Source organism: Suricata suricatta, chromosome 9, assembly GCF_006229205.1.
Source record: "Suricata suricatta isolate VVHF042 chromosome 9, meerkat_22Aug2017_6uvM2_HiC, whole genome shotgun sequence".
Taxonomy (NCBI): Eukaryota; Metazoa; Chordata; class Mammalia; order Carnivora; family Herpestidae; genus Suricata; species Suricata suricatta.
This window is the reverse complement of record NC_043708.1, coordinates 11137368-11158240: the sequence shown is the minus strand read 5'-3', so window position 1 is coordinate 11158240 and position 20873 is coordinate 11137368. Positions and strand designations below refer to the sequence as shown.

The window sequence follows — 20873 nt, the reverse complement described above, 5'->3', positions numbered from 1 at the left end:
TCTATTTATTGGGGAACTTGGTGTGGTCTGCTTTAGGTATTTTACACATTAACATCTTTCAACATCGTTTTTATGTGAATTATTAATATTGATGTTTATAGACCGGGATACATAAGTGAGGAGAGATTAATTAATTGCTTAAACCCACATCGTCGTAGATTCAGATCTGAAACTGTCTGGTTCTGAGGGTCAGTGCTTTTCATTAAGCCGCACTGGGGAGCCGCTGAAGGACTCGTCGTCACAAGAGTGTGTGACGTCATGTTTGTGCTTTCAAACTTCACAGTGATGGAAGTGGGTCTTGAATGTGTTTGCGTTCTCTCTTTATGGAATTTTTAATCACTTAGAAACGATATAATGTTAATTTGTCTTTTACATGTGTTAGACTATGATGTGTGTTTAATTGGGTTTTTATTTCTTTTAAAAGAACTTGTTGGATTGTTGTTTTGGGACCAAAAATGACATCTATCATCAAACTAACTACCCTCTCGGGGGTTCAGGAAGAGTCTGCTCTCTGCTATCTCCTGCAAGTTGACGAGTTTCGGTTTCTCCTGGACTGTGGCTGGGATGAGCACTTTTCTTTGGATATTATAGACTCCCTGAGGAAGTGAGTGACTTCTCCTCTTCCCGGACTTGAGTGAGGCAAACTTTTCTGCACCACGATACCATTTTGATGTGACCCAGTATATGTTCTATTTTCTCTGATTTATGGTAAAAGACTTGATTTTACATGCCAAGGAGCCAAAAAGTGACCGTTTGCATTTTTAAAGTTTTGATTGTATCGTGAGCTGTGTTTCTTGAGAGTCAGTAAAATGTTAATTGTTACTTGGCTAACGGGTCTCAGTAGAGATCTCTGCACCCTCATTTTAAAGAAGATTAGGTCCAGAAGAATTTGAAGAGGAAAAAGCCTTCTGTGTGGGCGGTCTGCCGCCAGATCCCATTTGCTTATTTCCTGTGTGTTTGGACGCTCCACGTTGCGAAGTGGTGCTCAGAATTCTGACCATGCGGTATAAATACTGACCCATCAAAGAAGAATTCAGTTTTGTTTGCAGTTATGATCGTTATGGAAGGAAAGAGGACTGAAATATTTAGAAACTTAGAACTTGTAGCAAAATTTTTTTCCTAATTTCCTCTGTCAGTGAGAGTGTGCTTTATTGATGAACTGAAGTTTCACTGTCGAGGATCTCCTGTCAGGCACCATGCTAAAAAGCGGAGGCAAAAATCCATCATAAACATGTGGCCGTTTAAATATCCTCTCCTTAATAATTTCTGGACTTTCAAGTTGAGTTCTTAAACCTGAATTAATGGTATATGACATAGTGATTCAGAATCAGCTCATGTGTGGCGTGTCTACTGGTTCTCTTTTTCCTTTAAAAAAAAAAAGCGTGTATAGACATCTGTTTCTGTGCAACACGTATCATACTTGTGACATCGATGCAGGACAGGGTTGTAGTAACTGAAGTTGATTGGTATCAGTTTTAGCTTAGTTTTGCTCAGCCAAACTAAACTCCGACCCCAGCCTAGTCTTTTCTCGGGAAAGCAAGACTGGAGACATTGAGAACGCATTTCGATCGTGTCCTCGTAGGCATGTTCACCAGATCGACGCGGTGCTGCTGTCGCACCCTGACCCTCTGCATCTCGGCGCCCTCCCGTACGCCGTCGGGAAGCTGGGGCTGAACTGCGCCATCTACGCGACCATTCCTGTCTACAAGATGGGACAGATGTTCATGTACGATCTTTATCAGGTAACTGGAGCGGCTAAGAAAAGCTTTTTATACTCCTGCTGTGACCGTGTTTAACCTTTGTGTTTTTCTTTTAGTCTCGACACAATACAGAAGACTTTACGCTCTTCACGTTAGATGACGTGGATGCAGCCTTTGACAAAATACAGCAGTTAAAATTCTCTCAGATAGTGAATTTGAAAGGTAAAAGAATGTTTCCAGTAGTAAGTAATTGAACTGACGGGCTTTAAGATGCTGAAAAGGACAAGCAGAATTTGTAGTTAATATTGTAGGCACTGTGGTCTGAAAAAGAAAAGATTAGCATTTTCCGATATGGAACCGTGAACTTCTCCCAAGTCATTTGGATTTTGAAATATTCCGGACTAGATACTAACAGTGTTAATTGCTCAAGCCTTTTCACACGTGACTTGGGGAAGACTTAGTGTTTCCTGTGTCTGATGCACACAGGTAACGACGTGGCCACATCCCCCTCCCAGGAGTACACGGTAGGGCTGAGGGGCTGAAGTCGCTCAGGTGACCAGAGGTGCCGCTGAGGCCTTGAGGGAGATGGAGTGCCTTGGTGGCAGAGTAGCGGGCAACTGAGTTCTCCAGTCGGATATTAAGAAGTTTTTTATGTAATTAGGTCAGGAAATCCTTTCTTAAGTATATATTTCTCATCTACAGAGACATAGGTATTAAGAGACTTTCATTAATATGAAGCCTTGCATTGAAATGAAAAAAATGGTGTAAACAGTGGACTCTGGTAATTTGGCCAGGAAATAACAATGGTCACAACAGTTTTGCTTGTGCTTAATTTTTCTGTAGGGGAAATTTTTTACCATAATGAGATTTCAGTTGTTACTCTGGGAGTTTAGAGGTTAGCAAAAATAGAAATCTTTGATGATTGTGTGTACAGTATAGATATTCAGATGTGTTGGGAGCACCTGTGTGGCTTAGTTGGTGTAGTTTCCGACTCTTGATTTCTGCTGCTCAGGTCATGATCTCAGAGTTTGTGAGATGAGCCTGGCATTGGGCTCTGCGCTGACAGTGCGGAGCCTGCTTGGGAGTGTGTGTGTGGGTGTGTGTCTCCCTCCCTCTCTCTCCCTCCCTCCCTCTCCCTCCCTGCCTCTCCCTCCCCCTTCCCCCCTCTCTACCCCTCTCCTCCTTTCCCTCTCTCCCCACCACCTCTCTCTCTCTGCCTCCTTCCCTCTCTCACTCTCTCAAAATAAATAAACTTAAATAAAAATATTCAAATGTATTCATTCATACTAAGTAATTTAATAGTGTATTGGCTTTTAAATTTGATTTCTATATACTGCTTTTTATAAGCACCAATAGGGATGCAAAAATTCATAGCAATATAACAAGAGTGTTTGTCTATGGTGAAGGAGCAGAGTAGTGGGGGCCAGGAGAGTGGGGCTGCATTTTCATTGATGCCTTTTTACTTTGTTGTGTATCACTGTATCTAGTGGCTTTTAAAAATAGTTTACAAATAAATAAGCTTTCTTTGGGATTGTAAAAGAAATCTGAATATTGTCACTATCTCATGGACATAGGTAAAGGACATGGCTTGTCCATCACACCTCTGCCTGCTGGTCATATGATAGGTGGAACAATATGGAAAATCGTCAAAGATGGAGAAGAAGAAATTGTCTATGCAGTTGACTTTAACCACAAGAGGGAGATGTAGGTATATCAAGACAACTGACGGAGATGCAGTTGGTATTTCATTCTCTGGGGGAAATTAAAAGTTGTTATTTTTAACCAGAAATATAGAACCATCTAAAAGTCTCAAGTAGTGAATGTTTTCAAATTAATTATTTTCACTGTAAGGGGAAACTTTGATATAAAAAATGAAATATATTTGACAAATTTGCATGTACGTATCTACTCTATAAAACAGATATCTTCCTGGAGATTTTGGAAAGGAAATTAATTTTTTTATATAAATTTATACTTCATATGCTACTTGACCTGCTATTTAAAGGAACTTTGTGGATGGGTTTTTTTTTTTTTATGAAGTTAGTAATTATCATATTTAAAGTCAGATTCCTTTTAAAAGGGGGCTAGGAATTGTAATTTTAAATATTTCATTTTGTACTCACAACATGACTATAAAATTGTATTTGGTTTTGTAGAGGCTTCTTTTGTAACTTCTATACATTAGGTTTATAATTACTTTGTATTAGATTACAACAGCCCCAGGATCTTCTGTATCTTATATTTAGAGGTATATAAGATTAATGAATTTTAGGCTTTTATAATTACAGATTAATAAGGAAAGGAGGGATTTTTGAGTAACGGCATTCAAACATTTGGGGGAAAAGGTGTCTTTTTTTTTAAACCATGTATCAAATATATTTTAGATGGGTTCAAATTAAATAGAAAATGAGACAGTATTTGTGAGTCTAATCTCTGATTTGGAAAAGAGGTTGTAAGCCTAGAGTTACCAGACCAAGTTACAAAGGAAAACTTTGATAGGTTTGATTATATACAGATTCAAAATGTCTGAAACAATGAAGACCAATAAAGTAGGGAAATATTTGCAGCAAGTTGGCTAAAGACGTTTATATGCAGAAGACTGGGTCTTAACTGATCAAAAAGATGCCAGTTCCAAAATGGAAAAAGTTACGAAGTAAAACAATTTAAATGATAATTCTTTTTAAATTCCATCAAAATGATTTTTAAATGGTAGCATTCTTCCTGGAAATATTGTGTGAATTGCTCAGTTTTTCTGGTTGAACCTTTCTGGAAAAGGGAGAGCTTTCTAGAAAAGGTTAAATCTTGCTGCAAAGCCGCTTAGAAAAATTGTATGTTGTTGTAAGTACATCTCTAGGAATGTGTCGTAAAGAAAGCATCAGAAATGCAATTGAAATTTTTTGCAGAAGTGTTCTTTGAGATTATTTATAATGACAAGAAAAATAACCTAAATAATAAAGGAAAGTGATCAAATAAAATACAAACTAGGAAGTTCTTAAAGTTGTTAAAAAAACAGATTAGAAACCAATTTTAATGTCATGGGAGAAAACCAGGGTATAGAACTGAATATACAGGCATGAAATGCCACTTTTGTAAAATACGTTCACAAGTATATGCATAGAAAACTATTCATATGCTTAGAAGGATGTATACCAAAATAATATATCGATTTCTTTGAGTGATGGTATTCTGGAAGATCTTAATTTTCCTTTTTTTTTTTAAATTGTGTTACATTCCTTATCAACGAGCGTATATACTTTTAGAGAAGGAAAAATCTTACAAAATGTGCTTATTTTTTAGGTGAGATAAGCTATTGTTTATTTAGAGTGTTATAAAATATTCCTCTTCTTCAACTTTATTATAGCCACTTAAATGGATGTTCCCTGGAAATGCTAAGCAGACCCTCCCTGCTTATCACAGATTCATTTAATGCTACGTATGTGCAGCCTCGGAGAAAACAGAGAGACGAGCAACTTCTGAGTATGTATTACACACAGTCCTCTGCGGAAGTGCATGCTAGTGTGAAATACTGTTTCTCCTATCTTGTTTAACACTTTCGTTGTCATATGAGCTTGGTTAATTCTAGTATTTTTGAGAAACTATTATGTGATCAGATCATTACTTTGTACAAAAAGATGCTTTAGTTGGTTTGAATTTAGTTTTGTGAGACAGGTATAACAATCGACCTCTCCCTGCCCTTCAGCACAGAGCTAGCTCTGTTTGGCCCTCACTGGTACCGGTCTAGGGGATGCCAGAATATATAAAGAGCTCACAGAAATCATTTAGAAAAACAGTTATACTCTAAGAGAAAAATGAACCAAGGAGATACACGAGGGTGTAAGTAGTCCACCGATTTTGGTGTTGGGTATCTTACATTCTAGTAGTCTTCGTTCTGAAGAGGAGCCTCGGAACTATCCCTGGGTGCTTCTGATTTGGCTCTAATACAAAAGATTGTATTCTTTTTTTTTTTTATAAGGTACATGATATTTCAGCAGGAAAATTGGGTTCTGCTTTTAAACATGTTTGAAGCTACTCTTTCCTCTGTTCACTTAAAAAGCATTACTTGTGGGGGCACCTGGGTGACTCAGTCAATTGAACATCTGACTCTTGACCTCCGCTCAGGTCTCGATCTCAGGGTGTGCATTGAGACCCCATATTGGGCACCATGTCCTACTTAAAAAAAAAAAAGCACAACTTGTGTACTATGTTGTATTCACCTAGTCAATTCTTGTGTTTTTTTGTTTGTTTTTGGTAGAGTTTGGTTTTACCAGATATTTCAAAGTGGACTTTAATATAGAGCAAGGAAATCTACTTATAAAGATACTTTTGTTGGAAAGAGAGGATATGATCTATATTTTATAGTGTAGGCATGCAATATATACAAAATGCATATATATAAAATATAAAGTATAGTGTACGTATGTGTGTGTATACATTTGGGGATCATTTATAACAAAGTTGTAATTGGCCCCAGTGTACTATATGAATGTCATTTTTTTTAAGATTATTTATTTTGAGAGAGAGAGAGAGAGAGAGAGAGAGAGAGAGAGAGAGACGACAAACATGAGAGAGGCAGAGGGAGAGGGAGGGAATCCTAGTAGCCCAACATGGGGCTCGAACTCACAAACTGTGAGATTGTGACTTGAGCCAAGGTCTACTCTTAACTGACTGAGCCACTCAGTCCCCCCTCGAATGTCATTTTCTATGTGTATTCTTGGTGGAAAGGTTGGGGACCACTGATTTAGTTTTCAGTGAAAAAAAAATAGAGTTAATGACAATGTCTTTAACTCCTATGAGGATACATTCACAAAATAAAAAAGTAGTGGTAATAACGTGAATGGAATTTAGAAAGTTTTGTCCTTGGCCTGATTGCTTATTTATAAGTTGTAATCTTTGTACTGAAAACGTGGAGATGAAGTCCTCTTAAATTTTGTAGCAGGGTATTACACTTGTTACAGAATTTATATTCTTGTTTTCTAGCAAATGTCCTGGAGACACTTCGAGGCGATGGAAATGTGTTAATAGCAGTGGACACTGCAGGCAGAGTTTTGGAACTTGCGCAACTCCTTGATCAGATCTGGAGAACTAAAGATGCGGGGCTAGGGGTCTACTCGCTGGCACTCCTCAATAACGTCAGCTACAACGTGGTGGAGTTTTCTAAGTCCCAGGTTTGTTTTCATACTGTCCTTTGTAACACAGACGGTTGCCACAGAACTTGTGCTTCTGGAAAGCAGTGTTTTAGTTGCTTATATTTTTCTGTTAACGAAACCGATGGTGGTGATTATGGCGATAACAATAAAAACTAAAAATGAACCACTTGTACCATGTGTTCATGTGGACTATTTCACGTAATCCTCATGTACCCTATGAAGTAGCTTCTGTTTTTGTCCCCATCTTACAGATTGGGTAAGTTGTTTCTCCTCTAATGCATGCTATCACGTTCTGTGAAATGGGGACACAAACAGAACCTACTTCCTAGGATATAAATGTTAGAATCCATTTTTCTCTTCTTCCTGAATAAGCTCTTTCCCTTGGACTAGCAGTTTTGGGTGAGAGATTTATTTAGAACTTGTGTTCTGCTTTCTCAGTAAGATTTAAGGTGACGTGTAACTGAAATATAATGCAGACTTGGACTTTTAAGGATGAGCTGTGGGGTGGGAGGGTCTCATGGGGGGACCGAGCAGAAGGTAAGCTGCTCGCCAGAATGGCTCAAGTTTGAGCAACCACTGGTGGGAAAGACTTAAAAGAAGGCAGAATGTGAACTCTTGGGCTTTGTAGAAGACACTGAAGTTGCAGTCTGATATTTTCTACGTCTTGTCATCCTTTCCCCCCTTACCAGGTAGAATGGATGAGTGACAAGTTGATGAGATGTTTTGAAGACAAAAGAAATAATCCATTTCAGTTCCGCCACCTCTCTCTGTGCCACGGCCTCTCTGACCTGGCCCGGGTACCAAGCCCTAAAGTGGTGCTTGCCAGCCAGCCCGACCTGGAATGTGGATTCTCGAGGGATCTCTTTATTCAGTGGTGTCAGGACCCTAAAAACTCCATCATTCTAACCTACAGAACTACTCCCGGGACGTTAGCACGGTTCCTAATTGATAATCCTTCTGAAAAAATTACAGAAATAGAGGTAAGTGCCTGTATGTGAACTTTTGTAAAACTGCTTGGGGGACACACTATGATGATGCTTAAAAAAATCAGTGGCCCAAAATTATGCTTGTGATTGTTTTCAGATTTTTATGAGTCAAGAGCCTTTCCTAGCACAAATTTCAGAGCTCCTTAATTGGAAATTGTCATTCTTTTTTTTTTTTTTTAATAATTTACTTATTTTTTAATTTACATCCAAGTTAGCATAGAGTGCAACAATGATTTCAGGAGTAGATTCCTTAATCCCCCTTACCCATTTAGCCCATTCCCCCTCCCATAACCCCTCCAGCAACCCTCTGTTTGTTGTCTGTATTTAAGGGTCTCAATGTTTTGGCCCCCTCCCTGTTTTTATTTTTGCTTCCCTTCCTTTATGCTCATCTGTTTTGTATCTTAAAGTCCTCATATGAGTGAAGACACGAGATTGTCTTTATTTGACTAATTTTGCTTAGCATTTTACCCTCTAGTTCCATCCACATAGTTGCAAATGGCAAGATTTCATTCTTTTTGATTGCTGAGTAATACTCCATTGTGTGTGTGTGTGTGTGTGTGTGTGTGTGTGTGTGTGTGTGTATTTATACTACATCTTCTTTATCCATTCATCCATCAATGGACATTTGGCCTCTTTCCATAGTTTGACTATTGTTGATAGTTCTGCCCTAAACACTGGGGTACATGTGCCCCTTCGAAACAGCATACGTGCGTCCCTTGGATAAATACCTAGTAGTGCAATTGCTGGGTTGTAGGGTAGCTCTATTTTTAACTTTTTGAGAACCCCCATACTGTTTTCCAGAGTGGCTGCACCAGTTTGCATTCCCACCAGCAGTGCAGGAGGGTGCCCCTTTCTCCTCGTCCTCGCCAACGTCTGTTGTTGCCTGAGCGGTTAACGTTAGCCGTTCTGGCAGGTGTGGGGTGGTGTCTCGTTGTGGTTTTGATTTGTATTTCCCTGATGATGAGTGATGTTGAGCATTTTTTCCGGTGTCGGTTAGCCATCTGGAGGTCTTCTCTGGAGAAGTGTCTATTCATGTTTTTTGCCCATTTCTTCACTGGATTATTTGTCTTTTAGGTGTTGAGTTGATAAGTTCTTTATAGATTTTGGATACTAACCCTTTATCGGATATGTTGTTTGCAAATATCTTCTCCCATTCCATCGGTTGCCTTTTAGTTTTGCCGACTGTTTCCTTTGCTGTGCAGAAGCTTTTTATTTTGATGAGGTCCCAATAGTTCCTTTTTGCTTTGCTTTCCCTTGTCCCCGGGGGTGCGTTGTATAAGAAGTTGCTACAGCCAAGGTCAGAGAGGTTTTGCCTGCTTTCTCCCTGAGGATTTTGATGGCTTCCTGTCTTGTGTTTAGGTCTTTAATACATTTGGAGTGTATTTTTTTTATTTTTGTGTATGGTGTAAGAAAGTGGTCCAGGTTCATTTTTCTGCGTGTCGCTGTCCCGTTTTCCCAGCACCACTTGCTGAAGAGACTGTCTTTATTCATTGGATATTCTTTCCTGCTTTGTCACAGATTAGTTGGCCATTCTAGTTGATCTGAGTGTCTGTTTTTGTGCCAGTACCAGACTGTCTTGATGATGACAGCTTTGTAATACAGCTTGAAGTCCGGGATTGTGATGCCTCCTGCTTTGGTTTTCTTTTTCAAGATTGCTTTGGCTATTTGGGGATTCTTCTGGTTCCATACAAATTTTAGGATTGTTTGTTCTCACTCTGTGAAGAATGCTGGTGCTATTTTCATAGGCACTGCAGAAATTGTCATTCTTTAACCCTTCTGCGGTGTCCTCTGGATCCATGCCCAGAAGGTATCACATATGCTGTGTTCTCGAGCTCTCTGCGAAAAAAGTTCCACATCTTTTCCCTAATTGGAATCTGGCTGTTTCCTAACGATACTCCTCTCCCTGTGGGCCACTCCGGTAGACGCTCTTTGTTTCTCTTTCATGCCTCACGCACTTGGGTGGGCTAGGCGTCCTTTTTCTGTGCTGCAATTTTCAAGCCGTTCCTCTTCCCTCTGGGTTATGCCACAATCCACTGACCCCCTCCTGACATTTCCTGATCTCTCGGTCATTCTCTGTTATTCATTGGCGACTTTGATCCTGGTCCGCAGTCTTCCTGTCCTCTCACTCAGGACTGCGTTCTTGATGTCTCCGGCTTCCGTGTGTGTGATCTATCCGGCTCCTGGGCCCTCTCGGTTCCCTGACACCTTGTTTCTTAATGATCTTTTCCGGCCTTCCACACCATGCTCTCTACTCTTGTGGTCATAACCTTGTTGTGGGTTTTCTTTAAAGATCTCTACCTCGAGCATCCCACTCTGATCTTACAGCTGACTTGCTCTAATACTCCATGCCAGTAATTTTTTGGTCCCATTGGGACTTTCAGTTTGTGAACTTGCCACTTTCCCCAGCCAGCATCACTCCAGCTTCCGGTTAATGGTCCATTGTTATTTTGCAAACACCTTTACCTCTGTTGCCCTCCTGGTTACTGTGCCCGCCTGGCAAAGCTTTGCCTCTAGCTAAACCATTTGCTTAGCCATGCCTCTGCCCAGGCAACCTTGTCACCGGTGCTAGATGCACTACTGTGTGGATGGGTTCCCTTCACACTGATGACCTCCCATCTCAGCCCGACGCTCACCACCAGCCCACCGTGTTGTGGGATATTCCTTGTCTTACTCCAGTACGACAGCTTCATACCTTCTTTCCCCCAAATACCCTACAGCCATCCCAGCCCTCTGTCGTAGCCTGTGAACTTGTTTCAGACTTAGCTAAGAGGTGGAAGCAGGCAGGAGCCCCCTTATCTTCTCCCCACTGAATAGCCTAACGTGTTTCTGTGTCTGCATTTGCTGCTTTATCTCCTGTTATGGGAGCAAGACACCTAGCCAAATGACCAGAGATTATTTTGCTTACTAACCAATTCATCACGTCTGTCAGCTTTTCAAAATTAGTATTGTTAACTATAATGTCTACAGCAGTTGATCCTGAATGGGTTGATAACTGCCAAAGCTGCACAGAGTTTTAGATGGCGGTTCATTTTTCCTTCCTAGTAGCCGTTTTAAGGAACGTTTAATGTGTTAAAAGCTGAGTGTTAAGAGTACCTTAGTCTTTAACTCTATTTAAGGCACAAAAATAGTAATGAAAATCTCATATATATTCACCATCAATACAGAATTGGTATTTAGAGCAAGCAACTCGGTACAAACTGTCCTTTTGGTTATTTAATAGCTTGGAAATGCAAAGTTTAAAAAAAAAAGCTTAAGAAAGCTCAGAAATACTTGAAATAGTTTCCTCAGATATGAAATACTGAATATGAAAATAATAATTACAAGAAATTCAATTAAGGCTGATATGCCATTTGAGGAATTAATGAGAGAATATTAAGAGCAGTTTAAGTTTGAAAAAAGTAGAAGGGACATTTGGAGCTGTAACTTGAAATGCTAGGTTTTTGATTTTTTAGTAAGTAGTACTAATGCTCAGGCTGCTTTCCTTTCTCCCCTGGTGGGGATATTTCTTCTCTCTTTCCTGTTTGTCTTTCCCTCTACTGGGTCATATCCAAAACACTGATATTCCTCCTACCCCTAGTCCCAGACTTACTCTTTTCGGAGTCTTCCTCAACTCAAGAATAACAGAGGCACTTTCCACATATTTACTCTTGCCAAAAAAGTACAGGGTTTTAAAATGTCCACTGGTGTACAACATTTGCTAAGAGTGTGCATGTTCTACGTGTACAGTGTGCTACATGCTCACGAACTGAACACATCTCTCTAGCCTGTACCCAGACCAAGAAATATCACCAGTACCCTAGACGTTCCCTTCCTGATCCTTTTTGTCCCCTCCCCAGGGTAACCACTATCCTGACTTCTGATGCAAGATGGGTATATTCTAAGCATATTTTTTGAATAAATGAATTCATTTTAGTAATTTTGTAATACAGGTGTATATATGTACTGTGATTATTGAATCCAGTGGTTTTCAAAATTATGGTGTGAAGGACTCCTGGGGAGGGGGTGGTTGAAACCCATTCGGGGAGTCCCCAAGGTCAAAACCACTTCTCATAGTAATACCAAGGTGTTATTTGCCCTTTCGATGTGCCTACATTTAACGTTGCCAAGGACAGGTGCTGGCGCCGTAGCATAAACTCAGCCCGTGGCCCAGACTGTAGCAGCCACCGCATTTCACGTTGCCGCACACTCGAAGTTCCAAGAAGAGTCCATTTCACTTAAGGATGGCCTTGCTGAAGCAATAAAAGTTATTAATTTTATCCAGTCCTTTCAGTAAAAGATTTTTAAAAATCTGGGTGGCATCTGGAAAGTGTGCAGAAAGCACTCATGCCTCACACTAATGCGTGATGTTTGTCTCGAAGAAAGCCAGTTGGGTAACTGAATTGTGAGTTAAACTGGCCACTTTTTTCTTGGGACACCGTTTTTCCTTGAAATAATGACATGGCTCTTGAGACTTGGGTGTCCAGCAGCTGTTCGCTCAGAGAAGAGCAAGGTAAGCTTGTCACTCAAAGGAAAATAATTGACAGCATTTGTTGCCTAAATCTAATAACATTTAAACTTTCAAGTGAAAATTAGAATTTTGGAATCTGTGTTCATCGCCAGGAGATTGACAACATAATCTTAGAAGGCTTTGCTGATGAGGTTGGTAGTGATGTTTGCAAACGTGATGTTTAAAATGTTGTCGGTGTTTATAAGATCCATGTAACTTGGTGAACCAGTGTTTTGCATATAACCAATGCCTGTAGGTACAAAATAGTGCACAAATAAAAGATCCATTCAAAGTGCAAGATAAATCAATAACTTTTAACATAACACTATAAAAAGCTATCAGTATCGTTTCAGATTCCACATTCCAACTGATTTTTAAGGAACAATCAGTGTTTTGGGGCGCCTGGATGGCTCAGTTGGTTAAGCGTCTGACTTCAGCTCAGGTCATGATCTCGTGGTTTGTGAGTTTGAGCCCTGAGTCGGGCTCTGCTGACGGTTCAGAGCCTGGAGCCTGCTCGGGATTCTGTGTCTCCCTCTGTTTCTGCCCCTTCCTGACTCGTACTCTGTCTCTTTCTCTCTCTCAGAATAAATAAACATTTAATGTTTATTTTTGAGAGAGAGAGACAAAGAGGGTGCATACACAAGTTGGGGAGGGATAGAGAGAGAGAGAGAGAGAGGGAAAGAAAGAAAGAGAAAAGAAAACAGAAGGAAGAAAGGAAAAGAAAAGAATCCCAAGCAGGCTCCATGCTGTCAGTGCAGAGCCCAGCATGGGGTTCGATCCCATGAACTATGAGATTGTGACCTGAGCCGAAATCAAGAGTCGGATGCTAACTGAGCCACCCAGGCAGTTTTAGAGCTTTAATGTAACATCAAAGGATATTCATGGAAACACTACTTAAACATATTTCCCTTTTCCAACTATACATCTGCGTGAGGCTACATTTTCTTTGTATGCTTTAACCAAACAACATATTACAAGAAAATGAATTCAGCAGATGTGAATGTCCAGCTGTCTTCTGTTGAGCTAGACAGTAAAGAGACTTGTAAAAATATAACATAGTGCCATGCTTTGTACTAATTTTTTTTGTGAGGGGGGGGGCCTTTGGAAAATGTAATTATATGCTATAATGAATAATGATTTTATTATTTTTCAGTGACCAGATGAATATTTTTAAAAATCTCACTTTTAATTTCTGATTTGGTAGACATTAATACATGTAATCTAGCAAAAAAACCATCTTTGGGGTTCTCATTAATTTTCAAATGTCTAAGGCAAATCCTAAGATCGAAAAGTTTGAGAGACCTCCGGATTTAATCATCCCATGCTGATGGATTCTTAACGTTGAGTCTGGTTTTTTACCCTTAAAACATTGTTTCAGTGTGCTTTTTTTCTCTCACACTTGTGATTGTTTAAGTAAGATAAATTCCTGGAAGTAGAAGTGTGATGTCAAATGACAAACACGTCTTTATGTTTAGAAGTTGGCGGATTGCCTTCTAACACAGTTGCTCTAACTTTCCTGCAATAGTGGATCAAGGGACCCTTTCCCCATGTATAATTAGCGCTAAGAGATTAAAGGTCTAATAGGTTTAAAAATGGTCGTACATTTAAAAAATTTTTGCATTTTTCAGAGATCATTAGTGAAAATAGACATCTTTTCATAGCTATTTTTCTTATTTTGTAAATTGCGTATATATGGATTTGGCCTTTTTTGACATGTTGATCGTCTTAACTGATTTGGAAGAGCTCTTAGGAAAAAATAGCTTCTGATAGTCATGTAGCGCTGCAAGTAATTTTCTTAGTTCCTTAAAATTCTATGAGATTTCAAATGTCAAAGAGATTTCATTCTGTTTTTTTCATGTTGCTGTATTTATTTATCTTTTCCTTTATGGCTATTGGGTTTTATGTCTTGTGTAGGCCTATCTCCAAATTATAAAAATAGTATCTGTATTTTCTTTTCCTGATTGGCGATTTTTAACTGGTTTAAATCAAACCCATCCTAGAAATGCGACAGCGCGGTTTTAGTACTGATCTAAATAAGATCCGTCATTGCGTGTAATGGAAACTTGAATGGTTACAAATGTAAGATGATAAATTTACAGATATGCTGTGTCTCCCACCCGATTGCCTGAACCCCCCGATGATGATACTTCCGCTTGTTTGCTATTTTTCTTTAGTTGAGGAAGCGTGTGAAGCTTGAAGGGAAAGAACTTGAAGAATACTTGGAAAAAGAGAAACTGAAGAAAGAAGCTGCGAAAAAACTTGAGCAGTCGAAAGAGTGAGTTGTTTGCCGACAGATGAAAAGTTTACAGTTACTTATATGCAACTTAACTTATTCCTTTTTTTTAAGCGTTGAAAGTTAGTCTTTCAAGTTAATTTTTTTTAATGTTTTATTTATTTTTGATACAGAGAGAGACAGAACATGAGAGGGGGAGGGGCAGAGAGAGAAGGAGACACAGAACCGGAAGCAGGCTCCAGGCTCTGAGCTAGCTGTCAGCACAGAGCCTGATGCGGGGCTCAAACTCACGAACCCGACATCTGACCTGAGCCGAAGTTGGAGGTTTAACCGACTGAGCCACCCAGGCGCCCCTATTTATTTCTAAGATAAATTTTAATTGGAAATATTTAAATTTTATGTCAACTTCGTTATTTTTGTTACATTTGTAAATGGTGCTAGAATGCCAGGATTTTTCAGTGCTAGTTTTTTGTTTTGTTCTTTAAAAATCTGGGCGCCTGAGTGTCTCTCGATTTAACCTCAGGTCATGATCTCGTGGTCGTGAGTTGGAACCCCGTGTTGGGCTCTGTGCGGGCCTGCTTGGGATTCTCTCTCTTTCCTTCCCTCACCTCCCCGCTCCTCTCTCCCACCCGCACATGCTCGCACCCTCTCTCTCAAAAAAATAAAAAGTTAAAAAATGAATCAGTTTTGTTTTGTTTTTAATTTGAGAGAGAGCAGGCACGAGCAGGGGAGGGGCAGAGGGGGAGAGAGAATGTTAAGCAGGCTCCACGCTCAGCCTGGAGCCCAACTCAAGGCTCAGTCTCATGACCGTGGGATCATGACCTGAGCCAAGATCAAGAGTCGGATACTCGCCCGGCTGAGCCACCCAGGCGCCCCTAAAGAGACTTTTTTAATGACTTCCGTTGCTCACATATTGCTAGTTTCTTGTGCCCCCTGGTCCGGACGTCTTGCCTCGTGGTGCGTCTTTCCTTCTCCCTTTGCTTTTCGTTGCACGGACTGCTGCATACCTGCAGATTTTCTGGGTTGTGGTTTTTTTGTTTTTTGTTTTTTGATATGGTCAGGCAAATTTCTTTTTATTTTACATTTATATTTTAATGATCTTTTTACTGGGAATGTGAATTACAATGTGCAGACTTCATCCCATGTTTCTGGAAGGCGATTGTAGACCCTGCGGTCATTGTTCTCTTTGCTCCTCTGCGTCGTGTGTGTGTGTGTGTGTGTGTGTGTGTGTGTGTGCGTGTGTGCGTGCGTGTGTGTGTGCGCACGTGTGTGTTTCTCCGTTGATTATGATCTACCTTAGTGTGTTCTGTTACATAAAAAAATATTTTTAATTGCGTATAGTTGATGCTTTCAGTACTAGTGTCAATGAGTATTTATTAACTGGTAGTTAACCCTGTTTTACAAACTGTCAATCCAATAATACTATATTATCATGGAATTAATTCAGCAATAATTTTCTAAATATTAATTCAAAATCTTTTGGGGACTTTACGACCTTTCTCTGTTCCACGACCCTCGTAGGGCAGACATAGACTCCAGTGACGAGAGTGACGTGGAGGAGGACATTGACCAGCCCTCTGCTCACAAGACCAAGCATGACCTGATGATGAAAGGTGAAGGGAGTCGTAAAGGAAGTTTCTTCAAACAGGCTAAGAAGTCTTATCCTATGTTTCCTGCCCCAGAAGAAAGAATTAAATGGGATGAATATGGAGAAATTATCAAGTACGTGAACAAGTTCTTCTTTCTTCTAGATTAGACTGTTCAGTGTATAACTCCCTGTATCATTAGCTCTCAATAAAGACGGCCTTTGTGGTCACATCATGTACTTTGGTAGTTTCTGAGTACTCCCCAGAGGGTTTGTATAGTTTGAAATGTAAAAATAGGAAGGATGAGGAACATGTAGAGAATAAGTATATATATATATATATATTTTTTTTAAGATTTATTTAATTTGAGAGAGTGAGAGAGAGCATGCACGTGTGAGCATGAGAGTGCTTGCAAGTGGAGGAGGGGCAGAGAGGGGGAGAGAGAGAATCCTGAGGTATGTCAGCACAGAGCCCAACAGGGGGCTTGAACGCATGCACTGTGAGATCATGACCTGAGCCGGAATCAAGCATCAGATAGATGCTTAACCAACTGGGCCACTCAGTTGCCCCTAGAGTATTAATATTAAAGACAAACTGGCAATTTTATTACCTAAGCATGTGAAGGGTTCAAAAATTTTTTTTCCCCACTTAAAAAGAGAGGGTAAAGGGACATGCATTGGAGAAAAACCTAGGATAGGGAGAATTTTTGATCGATGGTGGTGTGTGAAGTTTGGGGAAACGGGTTGCATCTCAAGCAGTGTTGTACATGTTTTAGTTCCAGGAGGGATATGAGACCACATGGGTGGAATCATGGGAAGTCTACCAAATTTACACCCACTACTGGAAAAATGACTGAAATTGCATGTTCTAGTCCAAGTTTGGAAACAGTGCTGTCGTGTGTAAGGAGCCCTCCAGGTCCCCATTGCCCTGCAGGCAAATGTCAGATGCCCAGCGCGGTGCACAGTGTCTTTCATATCAGGTTTCTCCTGACTTTTCTGTTATGTTTCTCTATATTTCTGTCAAGTCCTCGAACGTTGTCTGCTCTCATGGTACCAGCTTCTCCGTTTGCTCCTGTGCAGGCACATGCTCATCCCTCAGCTTTGCTCCCTCTTCCCGTCCTGGGTCTCCAGCGGTCAAGTCCAGCCTTACAAATTGCTGGAAGCCTTTCCTGTTTCTCCCTTCCCACTCAGCACAGTCCAGGCCCCGTCCTGGCGCTGTCTCTGTACTTCCGTAAGGCTCCCTTACGCATATAGTGGATTGTAGGCTGAACTTGGACTTAATCAGGAAAATTCCCGTCTGCTTGGTCCTCTACAATAGTAGAGAGGAAAAATAACAATCTGAATAGCATTGGCGAGTTTGTTTACCGTTCTACTTAATTAGTGTCCGATATTCAACTTTTCAATTTCCTTCTCTGAAAATTAGGGAAAAGAATTAAATGAGATTGTGTGTTTAAGGGACTTGGCATAGAACCTGATTTGTGCCTCATGATTCCTAGTAAATGTGCTGCTACTACTATTGTTAATGCGTGGATTACAGGTGGAGAAGTGGGGCTCCAGCGTCTGAGAAGCTCCTGCGGCAGGCTAGGGGGTGGGTAACAGAGGCCTGAATTCTCAGGAGTGTGAGCAGATTTGGGCGTGGGGCATAGACAGTTTCAGGGGGTTCGGGAGAACATGTTTAAGTTTGTTTTTAAATTTTAACACATATTGGAAGTCAACATGGGAAGATAGATGCATTTGGGCTTTGTTGAAATAAAGGCAAAGGCTTTTGAGGGAGCTCATGAGTTTTTATCTCAGTCTTCTTGGTAATGTGCCAGTGGGGAGTCGTCTGCTTTCTTTGGGCAGGGCTAGACTGACTGGAGCTCTTAAGGAAATCAGAAGCGGTCTGAGATTTATGAGAAGTGGGAGTTGGCAAGAGAAACCACAGAAACTGAGAAAAAGAATGATCGAAACACTTGCAAGGCCGGGTTGTAATAGTACTTTTGATAGCCACGAAGCTCCCCTAATCATCTGTCTAGGACACTTTGCTAGTCCAATGGCGTGCTCTGAAGAGCATTCATCAGTGGTCAGGAAAAACAAAATAGATGCAGTCATTTGGTAATTGTTACTGCGAAGTTGCAGTAGCCTTGGATCAACTGTGTATTTAAATCTTGAGATATGTGAGGAGCCTAAAACTGACCCCATCTACTAGGCAACATATATTATATAACATGGGCTTGCTTGTTACTGCTGCTAATTAGAGACTTATATAATTTAGACCAGAGGATTTCTTAGTGCCAGAACTTCAAGCAACTGAAGAAGAGAAAAGCAAATTAGAATCTGGCTTGACAAATGGGGACGAACCCATGGATCAGGATCTGTCTGATGTCCCCACTAAGTGTGTTTCCACCACAGAGTCTGTTGAAATAAAGTAAGTGCTTTTTGTTGTATTTTGAAACTAGATTACAAGATAAAATTTCAAGAACTTGAATTATATAATGTACATTCTTTCAATTTCTGAAAGAATGAAATTTCTGAAGATCGTCTAGTAAGTTGGTGCTTTTAAAATTTAATTTCTTTTTCCCTGCAAAGGTCTGTAAAGCATGGTGGCATTTTGTTTTCTTTAATGGTATCTGAACGCCAGTCCAGTCGAATTGGTGTTGAGGTGGGGGTTAAACATTAAATTGCACATTTATATGAAGAAACATTCTGGCCTTTTTAGTAAGTCTAGTAGCACATGTTTAATTTTTCTAAGTGTTTCATAAAAATATACTCCTTGACTTACACATTTCTAGTGCCCTAATGTCTGAAAAATGTTATTATAATCTGAAGTAGTTAATATGCCTTTTTTCCTTTTCTATTCGGTATAACACCAGTAATTCATCATTTTGGATTTTTCTCTCACTCTTTAGATAGCAAAGCAGTTTATTTATCCAGTGATATTTAGTGGTTACTGTGGGCTGATATCTTAAAGAATGCGTATTAACAGTGTCACAGAATTCTCTGCAGAATGGCTGTGTCGGTTTGTATTTTCACCGGCAGACAGAGGGCTTCTTTCTTCCCTGTTTCCTTAACAACGCGGGGTGCGCTCTAACTCCTGCAACAGTTCCCAGCCTCCTCGGTAGAGAGTAATAACTTATCCCTGCTGGTTAAGGGTGTGTGTCTTACCGTGATTATTCCTTTATCTTCTTCAAATGATTGTGGCCTTCTTTGTGTTCTTGTCTGTAAGTCCATGTCTATGGCCTTCAGGTCTTCTCTAGGGGTTGCTGTCCTTTTGTTACTGCCTTGCAGGAGTTCATTGTACATTTTGGGTGTCGCCCCTGGTTGGTGTGAGACAGTGCAGACGGCCCCTCCCATTCTGGTATTTGTTTATAAGGGTTGTCCAAGGTCTACTCTGGTTAAAAAAAAAAACTATATGAAATAATAAAATACTTCCCATTATGGTTTTTGGAATTGTATATAATGAAGTCCCTCCCTGTCCCTGGTCACAAACCAATGTAATTCTTATATTTTATTCTATTAAACTTAAATCTTCACATTTTTCTTTTATGGCTTCAACTCACCTGCGGTTGTTTGTGGCATTAGGTCAGGAACCAGTCTTATTTTTCTTTATAGAGTGAGCCATTTTTTTGTAACACTACCTATTGAAAAGTCCATAATCCTTCCCCGTCAGGTACATATTGGCCATATAACAGGTGTATTCCTCAAATCCTCACTTGGTGTATTGTATACATTTCTTTCCTGATGATAAAAGCCACTAATAACCTAGATTTAAAATAATCAGGAAAGCAAGCTTGGATAACTGTCTTCTTACAGAGCTAGGGTCACGTACATAGACTATGAAGGCCGCTCTGATGGGGACTCCATTAAGAAGATCATCAATCAGATGAAACCACGACAGTTGGTCATCGTCCACGGGCCGCCGGAGGCCAGTCAGGACCTCGCCGAGTGCTGCCGTGCGTTTGGTGGGAAAGATATCAAGGTGTACGTGCCAAAGCTACACGAGACCGTCGACGCCACTAGTGAGACTCACATCTACCAGGTAGGGGTGCGGGCGCCGGGCCGTGCGGAAGCCAGGGTGGGGCTGCCACCGACCGGGCCGGCTGCGCTGGAGCACGGCCGTTCGCGAGACGGACGTGGCCCCTGTCGCAGCAGGTCTGACAGTCTTTAGGGTCTTAGGGGCTTAGAACAAGGAAAGAGCATCTATCACCTTGTTGTACCTCTGATAGAGAAGGGACAGGATGTTGCGAGAGTGTGAAGGGAGAGACCCTGACCCAGATTTGGAGGTCTAGAAAGGATTTCCCAGAGGAAGTGATAACGAAGCTGAATCCTAACAGATGATTCGATGGGTCGTCAGGGTGATGTGGAGAATGGGAAAGAGAGAGAAAGGCTGTTTCAGGCAGAGGGGACGTTCACAAAAGTGTAGAGCTGAAGGGAATGGGGAGTGCTTTGGAATTCAGAAGTTTTATAAAAATTCACTGATCTGAAGGTTCTACTCCTACTTGAGAAAAAGGGAAGCAGGGACCAAAAAGGTGAGACTAGCACCGAGGAGAGATTAGCGTTCATCTGACAGGGGGAGTTGGTGTCAGAGCAGAGTGGTGCCGAGATTTACCTGGAAAAAATGGGTTGGCATTCACCAGGCAGAGCAGTTATTCTGGGCAGAAGAAGTGGAAGCAGCAGTTCAAGAATAAGGACGTGTGAGGTTCATGGTCATGGAGGAAACAGGAGTCAGTCAGTGTTCCTGAAGTGGCAGCAGGGGC

The 20873-nt window shown here is 40.7% G+C and overlaps 1 protein-coding gene across 2 annotated transcripts in view; it reads left to right on the top strand.

Annotated features, from left to right (window-relative positions):
• The window catches only part of CPSF2 (cleavage and polyadenylation specific factor 2), a 29590-nt gene that overhangs the window by 4085 nt on the left and 4632 nt on the right, over nt 1-20873 (top strand). For both annotated transcript variants that reach the window (XM_029951776.1, XM_029951775.1), the window contains exons 3-13: nt 425-604; nt 1583-1742; nt 1817-1922; nt 3275-3404; nt 5062-5177; nt 6678-6865; nt 7537-7827; nt 14494-14594; nt 16074-16274; nt 18392-18544; nt 19930-20155. In XM_029951776.1, the coding sequence (XP_029807636.1) occupies nt 456-604; nt 1583-1742; nt 1817-1922; nt 3275-3404; nt 5062-5177; nt 6678-6865; nt 7537-7827; nt 14494-14594; nt 16074-16274; nt 18392-18544; nt 19930-20155 (1821 nt within the window). In that variant the 5' untranslated portion in view covers nt 425-455. The remainder of the gene's footprint in view (nt 1-424; nt 605-1582; nt 1743-1816; nt 1923-3274; nt 3405-5061; nt 5178-6677; nt 6866-7536; nt 7828-14493; nt 14595-16073; nt 16275-18391; nt 18545-19929; nt 20156-20873) is intronic.